Genomic DNA, 24,210 nt, shown 5'->3' on the forward strand with positions numbered 1-24,210 from the left:
ATTTTGATGGTTCGAGGGCTGTTCAAGCCTGTTCGGGCAATCCCTTACTAGCAGGTTAGGTCGCCGTGATTTCCAAACTCTTGATAATATACTGTATAAGGTTAGTTGGGCTTCCTTATCAGGCTAAAGCACTTGCAACTTAAGCCCACTTCTGGAGTTGACCTTCTGGGTTTCTGAAAAAGTGTTGCTGGCCTTTTGGCCGCAAGCTCTCTCGTCTCGTGTGGATGTACAATCCGTACCCTGTAACACGCGACGCCAAACGGCACAGTTTGTGACCTGCTCTGTGGTGTGGCTTAGCTGTCCAAGAACCTCCGTGACAGTATCCTTTCATTTGTACTTGATGCAATTGAATTGACAGGGCGCAAACACAAACCAAAGACCGTTCCGCATACGGAATATGCGCCTGTTGTTAGGTGGTGAGAAGAAGCAATCAGTAGTTACCTAGCCCAGCACATGCGCGTCCCAAGTAGGAGCAGGCAGGAGCGAATCCACCTTGGCGCATGCTCTGGCGCACACTTCAGCCTTTTTAGCTCAGCAACTTCCTCCCCCCATGCGCGGCTGTTATGACGATATCGCCGCGTGTTCAGTAAATCGCAAAAACAACATCTATTGTGCGCCTGGGGTCCGGCGCTCATTGATCTGCTTAATTTTACCTTTGATATGGGAGGAAACAGGAACAAGTCGGCCTCGCGGTTCATTCCTTCCAACCGAAAACTCGATTCGACGATGTAACGACGTTTGTGGCAACAGTTGAGACAAAAAATCGAGATACCGCATCATTCCTTCACGCGCTCCGCCGCGACAACCGCTCTGTTTGCAGGACATTGTCGCGGGAGCTGAGGCTCGAATTCCTGGTCTACAAGGGGAGAGTCTGGAGCGCAACGCGAAAAGAACAAAAATAACTCTGCAGCCGTCGTCACGTCGGACCCCAACATCGGAACGTGAAGGACACGGAAGGCTGGACTGGCTGCATCGGCGCCCAACATAGCAGACAAGATGGATCTTCGAGGCATGCTGAACGATAATGTCCCATCAGCGACCCCCCCGACTCTCCCGCCGCAGTTGCAGCAGCCAACGCAACAGCCGTCGCAACAGCCCACTCTCCCGTCGACTCCGGTACAAGCGAAGCCGCCGCAGTCGTTTCGCGACTACAGCCAGACCCAACTCTCACCCGGTCTACACGCGTCGCACGACTATGGAGCGCACCATGCGCCATCTGGCTCATTTGCATCACCGTCGCAATATCAGGCTCCGCACTCGCTCTCCTACGCGAGTCGACCGCCGCCGCAACTCCAACAGGCCTCGTCCAGCGATCTCCGGTCGCCGAGTCTTGGTTCCGGGTCGGCAGCCTCCCCATACCGACAGACTCCGTCCGCCCCGATGAACAGCGCCTCCGGGTATCCCTTCCCATCGCAGCACAACCCCACAAGCCCCGTGCAACGACACCAGTATCCGCCGACCGGCGCCTATCACCGAGACAGTTACCCCCAGTCCGCGGCGTCGGCGGGTATGACAAGCCCGCCGAACACCAGCCCGTACGTGCAAGGGTCTCACATTCCTCAGGCTCCACCGGTTGCGACTCCAGGCACCGGACATTCTTATCTTCACCGGAGTCAATCGATGCAATCCACGCCCACGCCGGCTTCGGCGCACAGCCAATCCGCGCAATATGGCGCGCCCTTCGCGCAAGGAAGTCCTGTGGCAGCGCCGCGTCCTCTGCAACAACCAGAACCGTATCAACGCCAATCCTCGCAACCGCCAACCCCCGGAGGAGCGGGCCCGCTGTCCGCGCGCCCAGCGCAAGTCAGCGGTTACGGGCCGCCAAGCCCTTACCAGCAACGGTTGCCGGGGCCGGGGATCCATTCGACGTCGCATAATACATCGCCGCCACCGCCTCCTCCGCCCTCACTCCCTCGACATTCGAACAGCCAAAGCGGTCAGGACTCGCATAGCCAGGATTCGGCTCGGGTCCCACAGCAACAGAATGAGAGGGAACGAAGCCTTAGCGTGAGTCCAAAAACGCGCGTCCCCAGTTTGCCAAGCAGCTCCGGGCGCCCTGGCACCTCGGTTTCGGAGCCTGAGCCGCACCCCAATCAAGCCCCGCCCGCTCCGACAATGATTGAGCGCGCTGCTACGCCCGCCAAGCGGAAATTAGATGACCGGGAGCTGCGACCAGACGAGCTAGAAAAGCGAGAAACGCGACCGCCTCCATTCGAGAACCAAAACGGACGCGCGGCTGCTCCCGACGCAGACGCTTCGGCGCAGCGTCCGGCCATGCCGACCAAGACCACGAAGAAGAGAACGGTATACCGGACGATTCCACCATGGGCACAGTCGCTCAAAGATCGAGCACCGGCTCATCCGAACCGCGTCCTCTATCAGCCTATTCCACATACAGGCCCGCACATTAACGGCAAAACAGACCGACCATTTTCCAGGCCGGAACGCATGCAAAGCCGGCACGCCTCTCCGGAAGAGAAACGCGCCGCGGCCCCCATCACGCCAGCAGTCAGCATTCCGCAGGATGCCGGAAACCAATGGGGCCTGTTGGGGCCATGGGAGGCAAGTATCACCAACTCTGTTCCGCAGGAACAGTTCAGCAAGGCAATCGCCGATTTCTTATTCCAATACGTCATCCTCAACGAGGATATGGGAGAGATCCAAAGCCGGGGCGTCAAGTTCGAAGTAGAAGCCAAGCTGGGGATGCTGATCGACAAGGACACCAACCAACGAGTGAGGCTGCCCGTGCAGTCCGAGTGCGTGCTGAGCGACGGTGGCAACTGGCTCGGGTTCCGGTCCAGCATGACGGAGCATCAGCACAAGTCGTTCAACGAGTTCCTCAACTTCCTCGTTCAGCAGACGCACCCGGCCAATAAGGCCAACGCCGCCCTGCCCCGGCCGCGGCTGCCCATCGACTATCGCCACCGCCACGAGGTTGACAGGTTCTTTGAGCTGCCCGCCTCCGTGCGCGACCGTCTCTTGCCGGTGTGCGTCGCCAAGCCCATCGCCTCCCGGGGCCACGGCGTCAAGGTCCGCGTGACCTACGACCAGAAGACGAACAAGGTCATCGGCAAGATCGTCAAGGCGCGCATCGCCGACATGAGCTTGCATTTCCCCGACCTGCCCCTCGACTGCCGCATCAGTATCAACCTCGAGATGGACTGGGACGGCACGGTCGAGGAGCTGGAGCGGATGGCGAGCTCGACGGGGCGCCCTCCCACGCCGGCCAGGATGAAGGACCGGTTGAGCTACAAGCACGGGTGTTACCAGATTGATTTGACCCAAGTCACGCAGAACGTGAATGGAGTGGGAGTAAGTTTTTTTTTTTTTTTTTTAAACCTCGTTTTTTAAAAAGAAGGATCTGGTCCGCTAACAAGGATAAAGAATACCCAGCGCACGGAGAAGGAGCACGAGCTTGAAGTAGAAGTCGACCCGGCCCCCATTATTGAGCAAGGACGGAGGGCCATGGAAGGCCAACCACATCAGTACGTGGATGTGGTGGAGGGGCTGGTCAACAACATAAGGATATTGGCACGAAAGGCAAGGGAATTTGGTGCATAAGGAGGCAGCGCTGCCCCTCTAGTCATCATGACTGTTGAAAGAGGGGAAACCTGTACAACATTAAAACTTCAGGGGAAAGCGGCCGGAGTAGTGTTTCGTTTCCCTCCCGTGTTTGTGGAACATTTTCTGAGACTCGGCCTGTTAATTAGGGCCGGGGCCTTTTTTTTTATTTCTATCTTTATCGTCGGTTCTTGTTCCTCGGCGTCTTTAGATACCATCTAGTTCTTGTTCTGGGACGGACAGAGAGAGCTTGGGAGCGCGGTAAAGACAAACGGCGCTGCGAACGGAACGAAATGCACTGATTCAGGATCTTCGGTATGGGATGATGGCGAATCGCCTTCGGTTTCTGTGTAAGGACTGGTAAACTTGTGAGATAATTATGCCCTTGTAGTGCTTTATACGGGGAGGTCTTCCCGCTTATAATTATCCGAGAAGCGATCGAGTTATCATAATAACTGTTGAGGGGGTCTATGAGGCCGAAGAGGCTTCGCCGGTGCCGGCTTCATCAATAAAGGATGGAATGAGTGCAAAACCGAGGGGATTTCCGACGAGTCTTAATTCCAGCAAGAGCGGACGGCACATGCTACTGCTGGGCTTGCCATGCAAGAAGGAGCAGCCCGCGGTTTTCCAGATAGTAACTGATAGACTTGCCGATTTCGAGATATGCCATCCAAACTATTGGAACCTCGGAAGGCACAAGATCATGCATGTAACTCGTACAGAACCTGTCCGTCTCTTACATACCTAGTACTGGTCTGTCAGGATTCGATGGCGCCACTCTACCGCGAGTTGTGAGCCGCGGGGGAGACTTCGCACTTCTGAGCTGTCGGATATGATCTGCCGAGTGTTGCTCGGCCGTTAAACAAGCTACAGCTGCTCCTGTTGGGACAGATAATTAGCGGCGACCCCACCTTTTCGAAGGAAAAGACGCAATCCTACGCGAATCTTGCAACATATCACACAGCGTGGAGAGCGATAATGTAGATATAATATGTACGTATTCAGGTAGTCTCGTCCTCTGCACCTCGCGCATTTCACGATACCGTTCAGCTGATGGTTGTAGCTACAAGCCTGTCCCAGCCCAACCAGAGCAAGGCGCAGAAGTGAGGAAACAACCGAGCGGAAATTGGCAACACAATGGTCTCCATCAAGACAGTAGCAGTCCTCGGGGTACGTTTATGTGTTTCTTCCCTGTCTCTTATTCTCACCCCTCCCCATCCCCAACTCACCAAAGGCAAACAAGTAATAACTATTAAACCTTCCCGTAAACCAGGGCACAGGAAACCTCGGTCCCGCCGTGATCCGCGAGCTGGTCGCGGCGGGCTTCGCTGTGACGGCCGTGACGCGCGCGGAGGGCGGCGCCGGCGCCGGCGCGCGCGAGGTGCCCGCGGGCGTTGCGGCCGTCAAGAGCGTCGACTACGCCTCGCTCGACGACCTCACGGCCGCCTTCCAGGGCCAGGACGCGGTGGTGTCGACGGTCGCGACGGCGGCCGTGGGCGGGCAGAGGCTCGCCGTCGACGCCGCCGTCGCCGCCGGCGTGAAGCGGTTCATTCCGTCCGAGTTCGGCATCAACACGCGCAAGGTGCGCGACGCCCCCATCGGCAAGATCCTGGCGGGCAAGATCGCCATCGTGGACTACCTGGAGAAGGTGGCGGCTAAGGGATCCGGGCTGACTTGGACTGGAGTGTCGACGGGGTTGTTTTTCGAGTGGGTGAGTCGATTGGTTTATTATCGGCTGCCTGAAGTGCCTGCGGAAGCATGGCTTTGGACCATGCTCGCGTGTTCGTTCGCGGTGGCGAGGCGATGACGGGGCCGTGTGTGATCGCTGTGTTTATTAACTAATTAACACAATTCTTCTCTTCAGGGCCTCGAACGCGGCGGGCTGGGTATCGTCAACCTCAAGGACAAGACGGCTACTGTCATCGACTCGGGCGACGAGAAGTGGTACGCCAGCACCCTCGCACAGATCGGCCGTGTGGTGGCCGGGATCCTGAAAAGACCCGACGAGACGGCGAACAAGTACCTGTCCACGGCGTCGTTCAACCTCTCCCAGAATGAGCTGATTGCCCTGGTCGAGGAGTTGACGGGCTCCAAGTTCTCCGTCACCAAGGTCAGCTCGGCCGACCTGATCAGGGCTGGCGAGGAGAAACTAACCGCCGGCAATTTGGGGGCGTTTGTGGATCTCTTAAGGGCGCACAACAATGCGGACGGCGCGGGCAATGGGCTACCTGAGGAGCAGAGCGATAATGGGTTGGTCGGCGTGCCGTATGAGGAAGTGAGGGCTTCGGTCGAGGAATGGCTGAGGCGCGAGGGCGTCCTGTAGCGGGCTGGCTACCTTATATTTATGACGTAGAATGAAAATGAATGACTTGACTCGACCATCCAAAAATTGAATTCCGAAACCGATCCTCCTATCACAGTTGTGGGATTAGTTATGGGCTTCAGAAGAAACTGGCATATTCTGGTCCTTCTGGTGGAGCATTGTCAGAAGCTGTGGAGCTTCTAAGAGTATTAGCCACATACGTGCCACAGCGTATGAGGCGTCGTTGCCAACGCATTGGCCAGTCCCTTTATCTATAAATATCAGTCGTTTTGTCTCCTTTATAGATAGTTTCAACAAGGCACTCTTTTCCTTCGTACAGCCACCTACTACAGACTGCTTTTAATACTCCCGGAGCTCCTACTACGTTCGGCAGTTATGAGCCCGGCACCTTGACTACTCCTCTACCAACGCATCTTTAATATAACAGTAGTAGCTTCTTCCTTCTATTACAAACTCTCTTACCCTGCTTCTATACGTATTCGACGACATATCTATCTACTATATCCAAGATCCTAGTCGAGACTTCTACGTGCTTTATAGGGCCTAGTTCCTAGAACTCGTGGTATATTAAACTATAGTCGCAGGCTAAATTCGCTGGTATATAGGACTTCGTCGACCCTAACGGCGACTACGAGCTAGATCTACAAGTTCTAGAATACCTAACTCATGAGCAAGCTAGGAACAACCTCATCTAGGCGCTATAGGAGCAACTCTAGGAAGGAGGACTATCGCCCTCGATGTCTAGCGATCTAATACCTTTAGAAGAAGCCGTTATAGCTAAATTCGTATAACTAGAAGACTCCTTCTATAAGAATATCGTACGTGCCTTAGACATTGGTAAGCGGTTAGGATAGCTATAACGCTAGCTAGTGTATACTATAGACCCTAAACTCTATAAAGCTATAAAAGCGTATAGGAAGAAGGATATTAACCTTATTAGGGGGATTATCTAGGTACTTTGCTCTATACTTATACTATTTATCGCGACGCTCTATATAATAGTTATAGTATAATATATAGCTAATCTTAATATAGCTAAGTATTTAGGAGTTAATCTATAGTATTAGATTTGTAACTTTAATATTACCTTCTAACGAGCTATCTAATATAATATCCTAGAAGTATAGGGTATATAAGGACTATATACCTTTCTTAATACTATTAGTATATATATCTTACTAGCCTAGGTAATATATAAGAAGATAAAAGTCGAGGTTATTAATAGTCTAGGAAAGCTACTTCTAGAGCTTAGCTCCCTTATTATAATAACCGAGATCCTAATTAATAATGATACGTAACCTAGAGTCTCTCGGAAGTATAGAATCTTCTCAATAACTAATACGCTAACACTTCCTATAGCTTAGAAGAGTGGTAAGGAGAGAGGTAGAGACTTATATAAAGACTCTTATAATAGTTAATAATATAATACGAAGTGTCCCTATAGGTATCTAAGATATCTATAGGATCTAATAGACTATTACGTTCTTAAATAAGCTATCTATAGTAACGAGTAACGCTTATACCTTTCTGATAAGGAGTATAAGAGGATTCGCTAGGAGCTTGATAAGCTGAAGTAGGCTAGACTAAAAAGTTAACTTATCGCTAAGTAGGGGGAGTTATCCTATTCTAGGTAGTTAGGGGTAGGATACCTTAGTTCCCTTAATATATTAATTATTAGCCCTTAGCTACTTAGCGAGCTCTCGACTTATTATAGGACATTTAATATAGTTACTCTATAGTGCTATCCTCTTTTAGAAAGCACTCTATTAGACTTATATAATATAACTTACTTAGTTAACGATAAGAAGTTCCTTTTACCTAAGATATTTATCAAGGTAGAAGATCCTAAGTTCGTTAAAGTAGGTATAATAACCTTTCTTATTAGTAGGAGGGGTACTTGGGTGATCGAGAACGTTCTAGATAGACTATATAGATTATGTACTAAGAGCCTAATGCTTAAGGATATTACTATCGTCGAAGGGTTCTATATTAATATTATCTTAGAAGCTTTATTACTTAAGGTAAGCGCTTAATACTATAGCTTAGATTACTTACTATATTTTAGAATACTAGAAAATAATATTATTCTTTATAAGTTAGAACGTAAGTATAATCTTACCTTCCTCGAATATAAGCCACTTTCCTATTACTCGAGCTTCCTAGACTACGTCTTAATTAGTAAAGTAGGTATTATAAACGTTTGTATATCCTTATAGAATGTATTTATTATATATAGTAGAAGGTTATATATATATATAATACCTACTATAAGAGAGGACACTAAGGATCTTTAGTACTTAAGAGCTAGCTACCTTAGACTAGAAGTATTAAAAGCGCTTATTAATAACACTAGAAACGTCTATATCAAGGGGACGGTATATATTAAGTACAAGAGCTACGCTTATACTTATATTACTAAGGGTATTTTAAGAAGACCACTAGAGTAAAAGTCTATATACCCGTTTTAGTAAGTAGCCTAGGATTTGTTTAACTATCCTAAATTGATTAATAGATCGCGATAACTACTTGTAATTATTAACAAGTATAGTAGGAAGCTCTTCCCTTTCCTATTAATAACAAAGTCACTAGATCAAATTATAGGAGTTATCTAGAATTTCGAGAGCTAGGTAAGATACTAATACAGGCTTGCCATCTATAAGATTAAGTAGGATAACGATACTATAATGATTAGTTTAGCAAGGTATATACCAACATGCTACTAGACTTAGGCAGTAGAGAGTAGGATTAATCTTAAACTCTTACCTTCGTATACCTATAAGCCTAACGGACTAGTAGAGTAAGTAGGGCAAGAACTAATCTTATACTTAATCAAGATACTTAATAGTACGAATCTACCTATAAAGCTCTGGTTAGAAAGCGTATAAGTAGTAGTATACTTATATATAATAAGCCTAAGCTATACTTACTCGTTTAGAACTCCTAATAAAGTACTCTATAGCTAGTTCAAATAGTATTTTTACTAGTACAAACCTAGCTTAATAATTACATTAACTAGTAACTTATACCTAGATTAGAGTAATATCTTTATATATAGTTACTAGGTATATATCCTGTATAAGGATAGGGAAGCTAAGTAGTATACGAAAGACTTTAAGGTACTACTATATAGGCTAATAAGGTATCTTATAGGATATTATATATCTAATATCTATTGCATTTAGATACCTAAGCTCGATAGGGTTATTATAACTCGTAACGTTCGCTTCGATAAGAAGACTTTCTACTATCTAGGTAAAGAGCAGCCGATAGAGCCGTCACTAACGGTAACAAGCTAGGAAATTAATTAATTCGATCTTAGTAAAGATTCTTAGGATATTAAGTTTCTCTAGTAAGCGATACTATAGACCTATTAACTAGTAGAAGACTCTATTATAATAGCTTGGCTGCCTCTATCGTAAGAGAGTCTAGCGGTAGATTAACCTCTCTAATAGGGTTAAGACTTAGGGGTAAGGGAGCTCTCCGATATATAGCCTATAAGCGAGTAATTAGTTCTAGAGACTCTTATAACGGAGATATAAGTAATAGACGAACTTACTAAGTAGATAAAGAGCTTTAGAGGACTCTTAACCCCTAAATATATACCTAAGCCCTTGGTAGTATACCCTATGCTGGCTAATAAAGGGGATATCTACTAGGAAGTAGGAGGGTTTAAATTAGGGCCTTCCTAGTTGTTAACTAGCTAACTAGACGCTAGGGAGAGCAGGGGAGCTATCGAATCTAACGGAGGAATACCTTCTATAGGAAAGCCCTATATATATAGTATGACGGAAGAGCTAGAAACTAGGGACAGTACTACCAATATATCGTATCCTACTAGGCTAGAGGAATAGAGCGTTAAGCGAAGTCCGGATTAGCTAATGTACCCTCTAAAAGGTAGAAACGAAGGAGAAGCTATTTGGTAACCTCCTACAAGGAGAGGTAGAGGTAGGAGGAGGGCTTATAAGCCTAGGGACCTTATACGGTTAAGCGAATGGCTATAAAATAAAGAGAGGGTTAATTATTATTACTCCTTTATCTATACGACCAAGGAACTCTAGTAATAGTTCTATAAGACTTACCTACCTAATCAATAGGAAGCTTACTTAGAGGACTAGAGTATACGAATAGTATATATGGTATTTACTACTATTATATAGTAGAAGGATACTATATACCTTGGAGTAGCCCTAAATAAGCCGCGTTAGTATATCGACGATCTTATTCGCGTTCCTAATAATTAGCGAGACCTATATAATCACCTGTTAGGATAGTAGTTTAGAGATACGGCTCGCGAGGAGATATATAACTTAGAGAGCAGGGGAATATAGAAGATCGTACTATACAAGTAGGCAAAAGTATAACCTATACTATTAAAATAGGTCTTCGTGTATAAGTTTAACAAGGATAGTTTCTTAGAGAAGTATAAGGCAAGGATCTATATATAAGGAGATCTATAAGATATTAGCTTAGTAGAAAGTACGTATATAGCTACTCTAGCGGCGTAGTCGTTCCGTATAATGATAGCGATCGTAGTATACTTCGACTTGGAAGTTAAATAGTTTAATATAGTATAAGTATTCCTTAACGCCGAACGATTAGAAGACGATCCTATTATCTACGAACTACTAGAAGGATTCAAGTAGCTAGGGAAATATATAGAGTTACGAAGAGCTTTATACGGCTTAAGAGACTTGCTACTCTTGTAGTATAAGGAGTTCTATAAAACGCTTTTGGAACTCGGGTTAGAGCTATTAGGAGAAGAAAAGTGCCTCTTCCTAAGTTATAATAAACGCGTCATCCTAATCTTCTATATCGACGACTTCTTAGTCTTCTTCTATAAAAGCAATACTATAGCGGCTAAGCGCGTGATAGAGGGAATCAAAGCTCGTTATAATATCTATAAGTAGGGTAATGTTAGTTAGTTCCTTAGGATCAAGGTGATTTAAGACCGACCTATATATAAGATATAGTTAGTCTATAATTAATATATTAGAAAGGTAGCGAAAAGATATAGACTAGATACGCCTAGCGTATATAAACTAACTCCCTTAAGCTATAAAGAACTAAAGAAGTTCGAAGGGAGTGCTACTAGTATATAGATTAAAGAGTATTAGGAGCTTGTTAGATCAATCCTATACTATATAATAATACTATGACTAGATATTATACATACCTATTTAGTACTATCCTAATACCTAATTAACCTAGGACTAGACTATTTGTTAGAGGTATAGCGAGTAGTGAGATATCTATTTAGGAGCTCTTACCTACTAATTTAGTATAGAGGTAAGCAAGCGCTAGATAGTCTAATGCTTATAATTATAGGGGATGCTTCGTATATAGATAATCTAGATATATAATATTCGTTATAGGGATATATCTTCTTCCTATTTAGTAGTCCTATTATATAGAAGGCGTTATACTAAGATACTATTATAATATCAAGTACTAAAGCTAAACTTCTGACGCTCTCCCTTATAGCAAGAGAGGCTATAGTGCTTAAAAGGCTATTTATAGATATCGATCTTAAGCTTAGAGAACCCTAGAACATCTACTATGACAATTAGCAAACGATTAGACTAGTAATAGCTAAGAACAAATATATTAATATTTACCTATAGTATATAGATATCTATAATATATAGTTATACTAGGAAGTGGTAAAAGGAACGTTTAAAGTAGTATATCTATTAACTAGTTAGATACTAGTAGATAGGCTTATAAAACGACTTAGCTAATAAGCTTTCAAGCGCTAGAGAGCACTCCTTAATCTTTAGGATATTAGTCATAGGCTTATATAACTAGGGGGTAGCAAATAAGTTAAATTCGAGAAAATAGACTAAGGTATATATATAAGTACCTAAGATACTATCTAGTACTCTACCTAGTACTCCTAAATATATCTATATAACCTTCTACTATTAGCTATCGCTAGGATTAATAGCTTTATCCTTACCTTTATCCTTACTAGGCAATAGTATAATACCTAATATATCATTAGAAACGCTAATATAAGCCTTATAACCCTCCTTGATTTTGCTTAACTAGTAGAAAATATCGTATATAGAGCAGGCGATCTTCGTAAAACACGTAAGTTTAGCCTTATCAACCTTATACTCCTCTATATCGTCCTTAACTTGCTCGGAGGAAACGCTAGCACGTTTAAGATCATTCTAAAGAACTATACGTAATTTCTTAAGATCCTACACGTAATTATTAGCACTTCTGTCTCGCCTATACGTCAGGGGTAGAGGGCAGGATCTAGGGACTTATAGAAGCCTTGGCACCATCTAGTAGAGCCTTCGTCAAATCCTTCACCGATCCGACGCAAGAAGCAGGACTATTCTAATCAGTATAAGTATCGTAAGAGCTATTAGATACATAGGCGATCAATATATATATCCTTACACTTATAATAACCATAGGTATAGTAGTAATAGTAGGAGCTAGCGCTAGAATAATCGTAACATTCGCCTAAAGAACGTCCTACTAGAGCTGACCATATATATATTCTATAAGGTACCTTATAAAGCTCGCTAGCTTTAATATTACTAGATTTAGTCAGCTTGAATAATCTTAACATGACTAATAGAGCGCTTAGAAACTGTAATAGAGTCGCTATTATCGTCAAATCAATTAGAAGAAACCAAACTACGTAAATTCGCTTGAAAACGCTAGATTTGTAGGAATCGCTAGAATACTATAATACTAGTAATAGAACAAAGGAGTACTTACGGTATAGAAGCTTTAACGCGCTTACACTTTCGAGGCGTTATAGGAGTAGAAGTCGACCTACTAGCCATCGTAATATTCGCGACAGGCGTATCCGACAAGTCATCCGTTAATTCGAGCATAGGAGGCGTTATCTTATTATTATTACGATTAAAACTAGTAATACTATCGCTACTACGGTTACAATGGCTATATTTAAACTATAGCTTTAAAGGAATCGCTCTACTATACTCGACTCTTTTAGACTTCCAAATATGGAAGGTAGGCCCCCCTAAAGGAGCTATCGAGGTAAGAGCGACAAAGGATATAACACTAGGAACAGTATCACCACAAAGCGTAGTTAAACGACTACCGCATTTAACTAGGGGGTGTGTCAGAAGCTATAGAGCTTCTAAGAGTATTAGCCATATACGTACTACAGCGTATGAGGCGTCGTTGCCAACGTATTGGCCAGTCCCTTTGTCTATAAATATCAGTCGTTTTGTCTCCTTTGTAGATAGTTTTAACAAGGCACTCTTTTCCTTCGTATAGCCACCCACTGCAGACTGCTTTCAATGCTCCCGGAGCTCCCACTGCGTTCGGCAAGCATTGATATTTAATTAGGTATGTTCCAATTTCACCATCATTCTGCTCGCTCATCCTTTAGTTCGTCTTTCTGAAAGATTTTCGTGTAGAATCCTAACTTCCCTAGATTACGGTAGACTCTTAGTGCATATGCTAGGTTCTGTGCTCTTTGGTCCGCAAGGGTTTCCGACAATTTCGAGTCGGTCAGTTCAGACTTCTCGGCTTCTGCCACCATTTGCGTGTATTCGCTTCTCTCCTGCCATCGCAACCTTGTTCCTTCATCCAGTGGCTGGCCGTTCTCATCATCATAGTTCCAGGGAGCATCCATCGGGCGGGGGACTGTCTCTAGAAACAGCGGGAACTCTACTAGTTCCCATGGTACCGTACATGCGCCTTCCCAGTCAATGACGCCCAGTACGTTGTATCCCTGGTCAACGATGATGTTGCTGTGAAAGAAATCCGCGTGCACGACGGGAAATGGCCCTTGGTCGGAGGAGGACAACTGGTGAGCCATTGCACGAACGGTTGATGGAAATTCCAGGATAGACGTGAGGACCTCTTCCACGGGGCCCCCTTGCATGCTCTTCCGTATCTTGTCAGGAGATAGGGGAAACTGGGCATGGTCCGCCCAAGCTTCGAAGAAATCCGTGGCAGTGTCAAATGGTCCACCAATGTCAGTAAAGGGGCCGACGGTATAAGAACCGTCCTCTGCCCGGACGATTGTCCCAATCTTATGGAAGCGTAGCGATGCCATCTGCACCTGTCGAAATCGGTCAGCTTGCGAACAACATTCGGCGGATGACGGGAGCAACGAACATGAATTCGTGCAACAGATCTATAGAAGTCCTTCCTGTGTTGGGCGGGGATTTGCCCTTGGTGGGTTGCGTAGCCGCCATTGAGGTCAGTGGCCACATTTCCGGGCAAGAACTCGGTTAGACTGAAGGCGCAGCCGATCGAGTGGTTGTCGTCAATTCTGTAGCCAAACACCCTGGGAACGGGGATGCGAGTTCGTTCGCGGATGAGCATCATGGCGTCAATCTCGTTCTGTAACTTTGCGGCCGTTGTCTTGGTCGACGGCGCCATCTGAATCCGCGCAAGCCAGCGACTCCCATCCTCAAAGTCCAGCACCCTAGCGACATGGTGTAGGCCGTTCGTCAGGTCCGGGAGCAGGTGGTAGCAGAGCCCATGGTTGAGCTCCGTGGCGTACGAACAGAGCTCATCCCAATTCGTTCGTTCTAAACAATCATGCACCCTGCGCCATGCGGGTGAATCCTTAGGGTAAAAATTAGCGCCTTTCCAGTTCTGTCCTGCGAAAGCCATCGCGAATGAACAAATCTCTAATGCCAGGAATGCTGAAATGGAGTTTGCAATTCTGCTGCTTATTGCTCCTCCGAGTCGGACAATTTTGTCACCTGGCCACACAGGCGAGAGTCAATGCTTGGGACTTGGTTGGTTGCCAATCTTGAGGTGCGAATAGTCGAGCGGTTCTGTTAGTACCACTGCCCAATAAACGTTCACTGCCATTAAGCTCGGTTAAAAGCGCGAAAGAAAAGCAAGCCACTAATTAGTGTAATACTATAATCCGTACACTGGTTATCAGTTATTATTCTTAACCGCACTGGTGTTGATGCTAATCAGCTCTCTAGGTCTAGTCAACATCAACATACAGCCTCAACATGGAGGCGACCAGTGGACAACTCGGAGTCTGTGAAGCTGCAATCATGCTATGAGCTATGAACCTGCCTGCTGGCAAAGCCCGGCTCGTGAGACTCTCCTCGGCACTCTTGGCAGTACCTTGATGGCCCGCGGCGGGGGAAGCAACACCAGCCATCACGTAAGGCCGTCAAGGTTCTTGCTCGGTGTTCATTCCTGTTTTCTCATGGCGTCTTCTCCTCGGCCAATCATACCATGTGGCATTATCGGCAGTTTGCAGTTTTGCCCATTTTTCTCAGCCACGGATATCGTACAAGGTCTCCAGAGCGTGGGCACACAAGTCCAACAAGGTGTCCATAATGGAGAGATTTTCTAATACCAGTGCCCAAGAGAAACGTAATCCGAGAATGCCAAGGGAAGCCTTGCCTTACCTGTCTCCTTTTTTGAACCCAGAGGATTCGAAGGTAGGTTTGCTAAGGAACTAGTTCTCGTGGCCGAGCTCACATCACCGACCGCGCCGAGAGGATGACCCGACCTGGCAACTTCATGGAGCTCACTGCGACAGAATCACCAACGACAACCTAAGCACTCCCACATAGGTAGAGCTGGCTTTGGGTATTTAATCCAGCGTCTGCTTCCTCGAGTCTAGGTAAGTCCAGTGGAAGTACGCAAGGCTCTCAACCCCTCTCCAGACGGAATAGCTCTCTGTCAGGTCATTCAAAAATGCAGCTTCACCTTCTCTCTGCTCTCTTTCTGTTCGGCACGGGCATACAGGCCCTCCCTGCCTCGGCCGCGCAAGATCAGACGACCAGTATCAGCTCCTCCACGAGCACTACCTCCTCCTCCTCCTCCTGCTCCTCCTCCTCCTCCTGCTCCTCCTCCTCCTCTACCGCGACCCCCACCCCCTACGACTTCACCGCCGGCGCCGTCCCCTCCTACCCGATCCACCCGTCGTGCAACAGCACCCTGCGGCGGCAGCTCGAGCGCGCTCTGGACGAGACGGTGGCGCTGGCGGCGCACGCGCGCGACCACATCCTGCGCTGGGGCGTCGACTCGCCCTTTGTGCAGAAGTACTTCGGCGTCAGCAACGACACCAAGCCTGGCTCGGACGACGCGGGGGTGTTGTTGGCGTCGACTGCCGCGCCGCTGGGCTGGTACAGCCGCGTGGTGGCGGCGGATAAGGGGGGGATGACGTTCCGCTGTGACGACCCGGATCGCAACTGTGAGACGCAGGATGGTGTGTTTTATATTTTTCTGGTCTTTTCTTTCTTGTCTTTCCGTTTCTTTCTCTTCCCTTCTTCCCTCTCCCTTTCTGTTTCCTTCCAGGACCGACAAGACAGAAAGTAGAGAAAGATGACTGACGCATGTGTTTACGCGAAACCCAGGCTGGGCGGGTCACTGGCGCGGCGAAAACGCCACCCAGGAGACCGTCATCTGCCCGTTATCGTTTTCGAACAGGCGCTGGCTGGACTCGGTGTGCGGGCTGGGATACACCGTGGCCGGGTCGCCGCTCAACACCTTCTGGGCGACCGACCTGATGCACCGGGTGCTGCACGTGCCGAGGATCAGCGAGGGAGTTGTCGAGCACTACGCCGAGGACTATGAGGGCGTGCTGGAGCTGGCCGCGACCGACCCGGCCCGGTCTGCTGTCGACAGCAACACGCTACAGTATTTTGCCATTGATGTGTATGCATATGACATTGCCGCGCCGGGGGTGGGATGCACCGGGAAGCCGGAGAAGCCCGAAGAGTCGGAGTGATCTCATCGTCTAATAGTGGGCATGAATGTGTGGAAGGTGTGAAAAGAAACCTCTGGATAGAGACCTACCGCTTGGGCACGCGGAAGCATGGCATGTACCTACTCGACAATGATAAATAGAAAACAAGACAGTTGCTCTTCGTTCCCATGGTTCGATTAATCACAGAAACCTCATCCATCAGCATCACTCAGAAACTCCAAGCGATACGAAATAATTGATGATAACAGTTTAGAGCACTTTCAACTCATGATTGCAAATCCTTACTTAATTTCGAGCCTGAGTAGGGCGTCGAATATCACTCTGTAAATGTCAGACAGCACGTCTCCCAATACAGAGAGGCGACTTACACGCCGCCACCAGCCTTGAATTTGAGATCATCCCCCACCAGTCCCGCTTGGTCAAGCGCAGGTCGAGGTGTTAAATAGAAGTTATATCCCGTCTTCTCAACAGGCAAGTCGACGAGGTGCGAACCGCTGTACTACTTCGCCTGAGATCCTTTACCCAGCAGCTGAACCATGAAACAGTGGTGACGAACTTTTGGATCTCTAAAGCGCATAGCGATATCTGGGCGTGTTATGTATCTGAGAAAGTGTGTAAGAATGTACCTCTGCTCAAACAAGGATTTAAGAATAGGTCGAATACGCTGACGAGCATAGATAGGTGCTACAAAATCCCTCTCTACTCACCGCCTCGCAAAGAACGTTTTGCACGCAGAAATCGAGACTGTCCAGCGTCCAGAAAGCAGAACCTTTTTGCGCCATCATCGAGATGTTTTCCCCAAGCCCCGGGTCTTCCCAATGAACGAAGCCCTTTTCGAGAAGGGTCTTCCCAACATCTAGCGAGAAATCTTCTGACTCCATGGAAAAAAGCTGTGTTTGTTGAGGGATCGTTTTCGCCGAAAGAGGAACTGCCAAATGCGCTGCTCCATCTAACAACACTTATCCCGTGCGCCACCTTGAACGCTGAAACTGGACCGTGAACGGCACGAATGCAATGGCAAAGTGTCCAGGGAAGAAGATCAACCAATTCACGTGCAATCCCCTCGGCCGGTCCCGTAGGCCGCATTCCCGGCTTTATCTCCTAGATCCTCCAACATTTTCCCCACGTACCTGCCAAGCAAGCTCTGTGTGACTCTTAGAGACACCGTAATTACATCAACTGGCGGACCTGGCCTGATTATCCATTCTGCTATCATCGCAAAATCTTGGGAGGCTTCGATAGTCCGCGCAGGTGCACATTCTAGGAGCTGAGGTCTGTTTCATCGATAATCCCTTAGTTGCACGGCAGTCGTGCCCCATCCTCCTCGTCGTAAACCTCTCTTTCCCCATCCTTCTCTTTGGAGCTCGTCTCTACGGCCTCTTTGTCAAAGGTACTGTGGGTTTGACTTCGCTCTGCATCTCGTTGAACATCTTCTCCGTCCAGTCGAAGACATGGTCGTGTTTGAACCCCTCCGCTCGTGCGAGCCGCTAGAGCAGGTTGGGCAAGCAGCTGATGCGGTGCGGCCAGGCAGCTTTGCATACGCAGGCAGCCCTTTGGAGATACGAGCTGGGGTAAGTCCAGAAGAGAGGGAAAATTCTTACACTAGTTTAGATAGTGACACCTTCAGTTCCCGAAGTGCCAAAGGTCCTGCAACTCTCACTGATGCCGCATTGCAACCCCGCTCTCGCGTTGGCGCTTCGTGCCTGATCGCGTCCCTCATTGATTGACGGAGTTGCGGTTATGCGGCGCTGTCATCGAGGCGCATAATGTTTGGCTGGGCGCTGTGGCTGGTGGGGTTTCATGCTGCACGCTCGGTAGCCAGCCATTTTCCATACGTCACGGCATCTCGAGACCTACGAATCTCATAAACTCGAAACGTCGTCCTCATCGCCATGGTCCGCACTCGAGCCCAAACGGCAGCCTGTAAAGAGCTCCCATCACTGGCATCAAAGGGCCAAGGTACTCATCATTTTCGCAGCGCCGAACGACGCCTCCCGCTAACAGTCGCAGGAACACGACCCCAGGACATCCAGTCCAGCAAAGACGCGTACGAGCCTGCCGACCCGACTCGTATACGGCCGTCTATGATCAAGGAGGCGTCATCTCCACAGGTATACATTTTATCCTTTACATTATAGTGGCTAATAAGCTAAGCAGGGTCAACAGGATCCGTCAGCGACACAGAGCAGAGGTCGCAAGCGCAAGCAACCGATCGAAGACGCAGTCGAGCCCGGTGCGGCCCAAGAACGCCGCAGACCGGAGCGACAATGGATATCCTCTACAAGCCCTTCTGGAGATACAGTTGGCGAGTCAGCGATTGATAACGGCGCCCCTGGACGCATTGACCCGGTTGCTTGCTGGGTAAAGGAAGGGTACTGGCCAGAGGAGCAGTACTGGCCAGAAGAGCCTACAAACTCGGATTTCACTATGGACCGTCTACTTGCGCGGAAGAAATCCTCGCCCAGTTTTACTTCGTCAAGCACGCCCAGTGACCAGAAGCCGAGGGAGGAGAAGAGCGCGCCATATCGAGACCAGCATTATGAGACCCTGCTCGAGCTCAAAGGTAGCAGCTATATGGCCAAAGATCCTTTAGGATTATCCAGCGCTAGCAAGGATCTTTGTCAGTCTCTCCTCGAGAAGCCCCAGCCGGTTCCAAGCAATACACTCTTCCGAGATGACATCTTCGAAAGAACGTGCCAGAAGATACATAATAGAAACGAGTCACAGGTAATTCAAGACATTGGTCGGCTTATTGTCCCTTCAGCCGAAAGTCTTGCTACGTTTGGTGCAAAGCACCTTAATATCCTGACAGAGAGCGTCAACGAAGGATGGAATAACTCGATCCCCATCACACCCCCCCGACCCCAGCCTGACTACTCTGTTGGGTTCAGGCGAGATGCATTTACCGAAGACCAGCTCGCCAAGCTATCGCCATTCATTGGCGACTTTATCACCGGGGACCAGTCCTTCTTCATGGCCACGTACTATATGTACTTCCCATTCCTGACCTGCGAGGTAAAGTGCGGCGCTTCAGGGCTCGATATCGCAGATCGCCAGAACGCCCACAGCATGACGCTCGCGGTACGGGCCGTTGTTGAGCTCTTTCGCGTTGTAAACCGTGAGAATGAGGTTAACCGGAAGATCCTCGCCTTCTCAATCTCCCACGACGACCGGTCTGTACGGATCTACGGACACTACCCAGTAATAACCGGGAAAGATACCAAGTATTACCGGCACCCGATCTATACCTTCGATTTTACCGCGGTCGGCGGAAAGGACAAATGGACGGCATACCGATTTACGAGGAATGTCTACGACATATGGATGCGTAAGCATTTCGAAAACATCTGCTCCGCCATCGATCAGTTGCCGACGGATTTGGACTTTGATGCCCTACCGCTCTCTGGGGCAACCGGACTTTCCCAGGATTCAGGGAACTTGATGTCGGAGGCCGGCTCCGCTTCAGAGCACGCTGGGCAGCAGGGTGTCACTCCGGACACCTGATTCACAGTGCCGGAGGGTGGAAAGAGGAGGAAGCGACGAGACAAGATATTGGCCCTACCCGCATAGGCGGCCGGGCCTGACGAGCAGCGCCGCGGCGAATGTGCTGATGTCGCTGGTGTCGCTGGTGTCGGAGGGGCCCGAGATCGAGCAGAAGAGGAGGGACTTGCGGGTGGAGAAGCGGGACGCTGGGCTGGGCCAATGGATATCATTGTGAATTTGGAGAGGCGCCGGAGGGAGGCGTAGGCGGTGGTGGTGAAGTGGGAGAGCGGGCGTCAATATGGATATTTCGGGGAGTGACGGCAGGACCGAGATACTTCTGTCAGACACAATCAGCATGGCATTAATATGGCAGTTGAGCCTTCTACTCACGCGTCGGGAGCTATGGCGAGTCGACCGTCGTGCCATGAATGAGAAATTATCCCGAGTATATCTGACCCGGGCGCCGCAACACTGCTCTGTTGCGAACACCAGGCAAGCACGTTGTGGTAGCTTCGAGGAGGAATGCCGAAAAGCAACGCGAATTGTCGAGACTTGACATGCAGCTGTGAGCCATCCATCCTTCCATGAACCGGTCTTGGTTGAATTCCGGATCTGGCCAGCGACATGCAACAGTGTAAGGTACTGAGAGTCTCTCTGTGTAATACCCCAACAATACAACAACAAATGCGATCCTCTTCAATACGATCCTTGAACTGGAACATCCAACGCCAGGCTGTTCACCCGATCAAAGCCGTCGAATCTGCAGGCTGCTAACCACAAAAAAAAGCGAGATATATAGAACAAAGCATCTCGATTTGAACTTGCCCGCGTGCCCAAGGTTTCTCTGACCTGCCCCATCGACCAGCTACCCCATCTGACGCACCTGGGGATGAAAGCACGAAAAGAGAGCCTATCAGATCAGCGCTGCAAGGTGAGGACGCCGGGGCGGTAGGGCAGGCGGTTGTAATCTCCTCCCGAGCTGGGGTCGCGGCCCTGGTAGAGCAGCTGCAGGTTGCAGGGGTCGATGGGGAAGGTCTGGTCGGCGCTGAGGCGGACGAGCTCGCCGTGGCTGATGTCGTTGGTCCAGCTGGAGCCCGAGTTGGCCTTGCCGGCGAAGGGACTGGCCTCGTTGACCGCGTCGGGCGTCCACTCGCCGTCGAGCCTCGAGGCCGTGAAGGAGCGGAAGTAGCGGCCCTGGGCGCCGATGGCCTCGACGAGCATGAGGTACTGCTGCCTCCCGTCCACCTTGTACACCTGGACGGCCTCGAAGAGGTTGTTGGTGCTGTCGCTCATGACGACGGTCGACTCGCTGCCAAAGTTTCCGGGGAAGTTGCCGATGGGCATGCTGGCGCGGTAGATCTTGCCGTTGTCGCCGCAGAAGAAGAGGTACATGTTCTGGTCGTCGCCGATGACGGTCTGGTCGATGGGGCCGGTGCTCGAGCCCGAGATGGTGCCGGTGAAGAGGGGCTGGGGCTGGGACCAGCCGTTGGGGTTGGTGGGATCGTTGGACGTCCGGTACGAGAAGGCCGTCGGGCCCCACTGGTGGGCGAGGATCCAAACGTTCTTGGGCTCGAAGTAGAACAGGGTGGGCGCCACCGCGCTGGAGCTCATGCCCGTCTGCGTCGCCGAGCCCATGGCATCCCAGTCGCTGAAGAGGCTGAAGCCCATGGAGCCCCAGTTGGTCCCGTCGTTTGTCGTTGCGTAGACCAGGTGCTGGCCGTCGTACGGGACGACGGTGAAGTCCTTAAGCGACACCCACGGGCTTTTCGGCTGTGCCAGCGCGCCGGTTGATGTCCAGCGGTAGGAGGAGGGGAGCTCGCATGACTGTCCGGCAACCGAGGTCGCGGTGGCGAGGAGCACGATGCCGGGGCGTGTAGGCCTCATGGTGGGATGGGGGTGTTTGTTCCACGCGGCGATATAGGGAGATCGGAGAGGCGTTGTCGACGAGTACTTGAAAGCCTGAGAGAGAGGCAGGCTGTCTCCGGGCTGATATATACCTCCGGCCCGGCGTTCGGACACTTATCTCGTGCCCTGAATCCAACAATGGTCCAACGGAGCGTAGATCACCGCATCGCATGGATCTTAACCGGGTTGGCTTCCCCGGGTTTGTTGAAAGCATCAGCCAGGACCATTGAGGATTCTCCGCCAATGTTTCACCGCTGTCGGCATCGGCGGCGAGTGTCTCCAAAACTACCAAGCTGCGCCGAGCAACCGTGTTCCGGACCCGGACCTTCGTGGCGTTGTGGAGGGCGTATCGGGAGTCCCACAACCCCTAGATTGTTCGTGCATTGTCACTGGTGCGCATCAATAAGTTAGCGGTGCTACCCCGAAACAGCTGCTGATCGGCACTCGTTTACGCTCTGTTAAGCGCACGATAGCTGCCGATTCTTGGGTGACAGCGATCAGCCTCGGCCCGGCTACTGTTTCTCCATTGGTCATTTGGACAATATTGAGTTCCCGGCAAAGATGTGTGAGGCACCTTCGCGCCGCCGGAGATCTGCATGGCGCTTTGGAAGGTGAGCGGTAGTTGGGGCGGTTGCAGACGTACTCGTGGCTCACAATAAGTTATCCTCATTTCAGAAGAATAAGGCCCTCGACAAGGAGCAATGGAGAGCAACTAAGAATTAATTTATTAAGCTTCGGTAAGGATATTGATTTCTTTCGGTGCGAGAAAACTTTGAATTTGTCGAAAGTTCTTTGGTCCTCCACGAATAAAGCCAATGACTTCGTAGCGCTAAGTCCCTTCCGCTCCTTGTGGAGTGCGTGCCTTCCATTCTTCTGATCTGACAAGCGAAGCTGAAGGTGGTCCGAAGGGGACACTGTGACAACTGAAATCCATACTTAACGCTCCCGCCTCCAGTGGACTGCAACTTTCGGTTTTGAAGGTGTCTTTCCCCTCTAGGACGACAATCATTCATATGACGAAAGGTACATGCTATTCCGTGGCCAAATGCTGTTTGGGGACACGTCTTTGAAGCGTCTTTGCGCCGAATTCGGTCATGGCGTTAGATCATCCAATCAGTGAGGTGTTGATTGACAAAGCAGGGACTTGGGGCAAGGCAAGAATGACAGTATAATTAGCGTAGGAAGCGAAGCATCATAAGAACAGGGTCAAGAGAGAACGAACTTGACCCCGCGGTTGACTGATCTGGAGCTCAAAGCTCGATGCATATGCTAGAAATCGTACCGACCTCGATGACTCATTGGTCAGCACCCAGTGCAAATTCTCAGTTATCCCTAGGCCAGGTCGTAATTTCTCGATCAGACGGCACGTTTCAAGGCTCTGATACAGTACCCCACTGTCAGGACTGACCCTCTCTTAGTCCATATTAAAGAAGACAGCTGAGCTGGAATGCATTGCTTGATCAAAAGCAGGTTTTAGAGTTATAAAATTTGCCTAATGTTGACAGGCGAGGGAATAACCTGGTCTTAATCAGATGAAGGGGTTTGGGTGAATGTTCTTTCGAGGACACTTCCGCTGCAACAAAGTACGTAATGTAAGAATAGCAGTCCGACCGGCGGTAATACATGGTTTCCGAGTGATCGTTTGTAATCTACCACAGTAGTCTTCTTGATGGCCTAGGCCGTGGCACACTAGCTGCAGTAAGAATTTGGGCCCCTAAGAATCTCTCTCGCATGATATTCCTTGGAGATGGCTGCACATAGCCTCCAAACCCCACGCCAAACAGTTTGAGTTACGTAGGTCTGAGTATTTAGAAACTCTCCTCTATCTGCTGTTTGATCAGAGCCTTCATGTTGCAACAGAACTCCCCTCGAACCTGAAATTGGTCGAGACTTACCTATTTTGCAATGCGTCTCACCCCTTCCAGCTCCATGCAGCAAGTTGCGCCGCTTATTTGAAAACACGATACTTATCCCTGACAAAACACCTAGTTATTGGTGTATCAAAAAAAAAAAGCAACTGACTGCTTTGGAAGATCATCAACTCTGCCACTAGAACATGCTATGCTGAGCCTGTTCCTAATTGGATATCGACCGTTCACGTTACGCCGGTCGACACTAGACACAGTTCCTCTATATCAAAGGACTTCTATAGAATGTACATGTACATACAGAATGTATGCACAGAATACTGTTGGGCATGGAATAGTGATATATTGAGTGCATCTAACCGATTTGCCTGGCTGTTTCGGCT

At 49.1% G+C, this 24,210-nt stretch overlaps 7 protein-coding genes across 7 annotated transcripts; 4 read left to right on the plus strand and 3 right to left on the minus strand.

The window, feature by feature from the left end:
- The first annotated feature begins 565 nt into the window (after window positions 1-565).
- On the plus strand, window positions 566-4,004 carry P884DRAFT_248817 (CYTH-like domain-containing protein). The gene is made up of 2 exons (XM_069440565.1): window positions 566-3,312; window positions 3,385-4,004. The coding sequence occupies exons 1-2, from the start codon at window positions 997-999 to the stop codon at window positions 3,559-3,561; spliced, it is 2,493 nt and encodes an 830-aa protein (XP_069295001.1). The 5' UTR covers window positions 566-996; the 3' UTR covers window positions 3,562-4,004.
- A 694-nt stretch (window positions 4,005-4,698) lies between these two features.
- Window positions 4,699-5,928, plus strand: P884DRAFT_248820 (uncharacterized protein; the record flags this gene model as incomplete). The annotated part of the gene is made up of 3 exons (XM_069440566.1): window positions 4,699-4,731; window positions 4,835-5,272; window positions 5,426-5,928. The coding sequence occupies 3 exons, from the start codon at window positions 4,699-4,701 to the stop codon at window positions 5,882-5,884; spliced, it is 930 nt and encodes a 309-aa protein (XP_069295002.1). The 3' UTR covers window positions 5,885-5,928.
- Window positions 5,929-13,238: 7,310 nt separating this feature from the next.
- Window positions 13,239-14,584, minus strand: P884DRAFT_294043 (kinase-like domain-containing protein; the record flags this gene model as incomplete). The annotated part of the gene is made up of 2 exons (XM_069444253.1): window positions 13,997-14,584; window positions 13,239-13,940 (listed from the first exon to the last, which is right to left on the minus strand). The coding sequence occupies exons 1-2, from the start codon at window positions 14,498-14,500 to the stop codon at window positions 13,239-13,241; spliced, it is 1,206 nt and encodes a 401-aa protein (XP_069295003.1). The 5' UTR covers window positions 14,501-14,584.
- Window positions 14,585-15,556: 972 nt separating this feature from the next.
- On the plus strand, window positions 15,557-16,592 carry P884DRAFT_207721 (putative peptidase domain-containing protein; the record flags this gene model as incomplete). Its single annotated transcript, XM_069438812.1, has 2 exons — window positions 15,557-16,070; window positions 16,219-16,592. 2 exons carry the CDS (start codon window positions 15,557-15,559, stop codon window positions 16,590-16,592), a joined length of 888 nt encoding a protein of 295 aa, XP_069295004.1.
- Window positions 16,593-16,953: 361 nt separating this feature from the next.
- On the minus strand, window positions 16,954-17,524 carry P884DRAFT_263051 (uncharacterized protein). The gene is made up of 2 exons (XM_069441723.1): window positions 17,279-17,524; window positions 16,954-17,173 (listed from the first exon to the last, which is right to left on the minus strand). The coding sequence occupies exons 1-2, from the start codon at window positions 17,450-17,452 to the stop codon at window positions 17,138-17,140; spliced, it is 210 nt and encodes a 69-aa protein (XP_069295005.1). The 5' UTR covers window positions 17,453-17,524; the 3' UTR covers window positions 16,954-17,137.
- A 939-nt stretch (window positions 17,525-18,463) lies between these two features.
- On the plus strand, window positions 18,464-20,075 carry P884DRAFT_207906 (uncharacterized protein; the record flags this gene model as incomplete). Its single annotated transcript, XM_069438824.1, has 3 exons — window positions 18,464-18,530; window positions 18,576-18,682; window positions 18,726-20,075. The coding sequence occupies 3 exons, from the start codon at window positions 18,464-18,466 to the stop codon at window positions 20,073-20,075; spliced, it is 1,524 nt and encodes a 507-aa protein (XP_069295006.1).
- Window positions 20,076-20,598: 523 nt separating this feature from the next.
- Window positions 20,599-22,304, minus strand: P884DRAFT_263053 (glycoside hydrolase family 62 protein). The gene has a single exon (XM_069441724.1). The coding sequence runs from the start codon at window positions 21,936-21,938 to the stop codon at window positions 20,973-20,975; it is 966 nt and encodes a 321-aa protein (XP_069295007.1). The 5' UTR covers window positions 21,939-22,304; the 3' UTR covers window positions 20,599-20,972.
- Between the last annotated feature and the right edge of the window lie 1,906 nt (window positions 22,305-24,210).

Source organism: Thermothelomyces heterothallicus (genome assembly GCF_042370625.1).
Source record: "Thermothelomyces heterothallicus CBS 202.75 unplaced genomic scaffold P884_scaffold_24, whole genome shotgun sequence".
Lineage (NCBI taxonomy): Eukaryota > Fungi > Ascomycota > Sordariomycetes > Sordariales > Chaetomiaceae > Thermothelomyces > Thermothelomyces heterothallicus.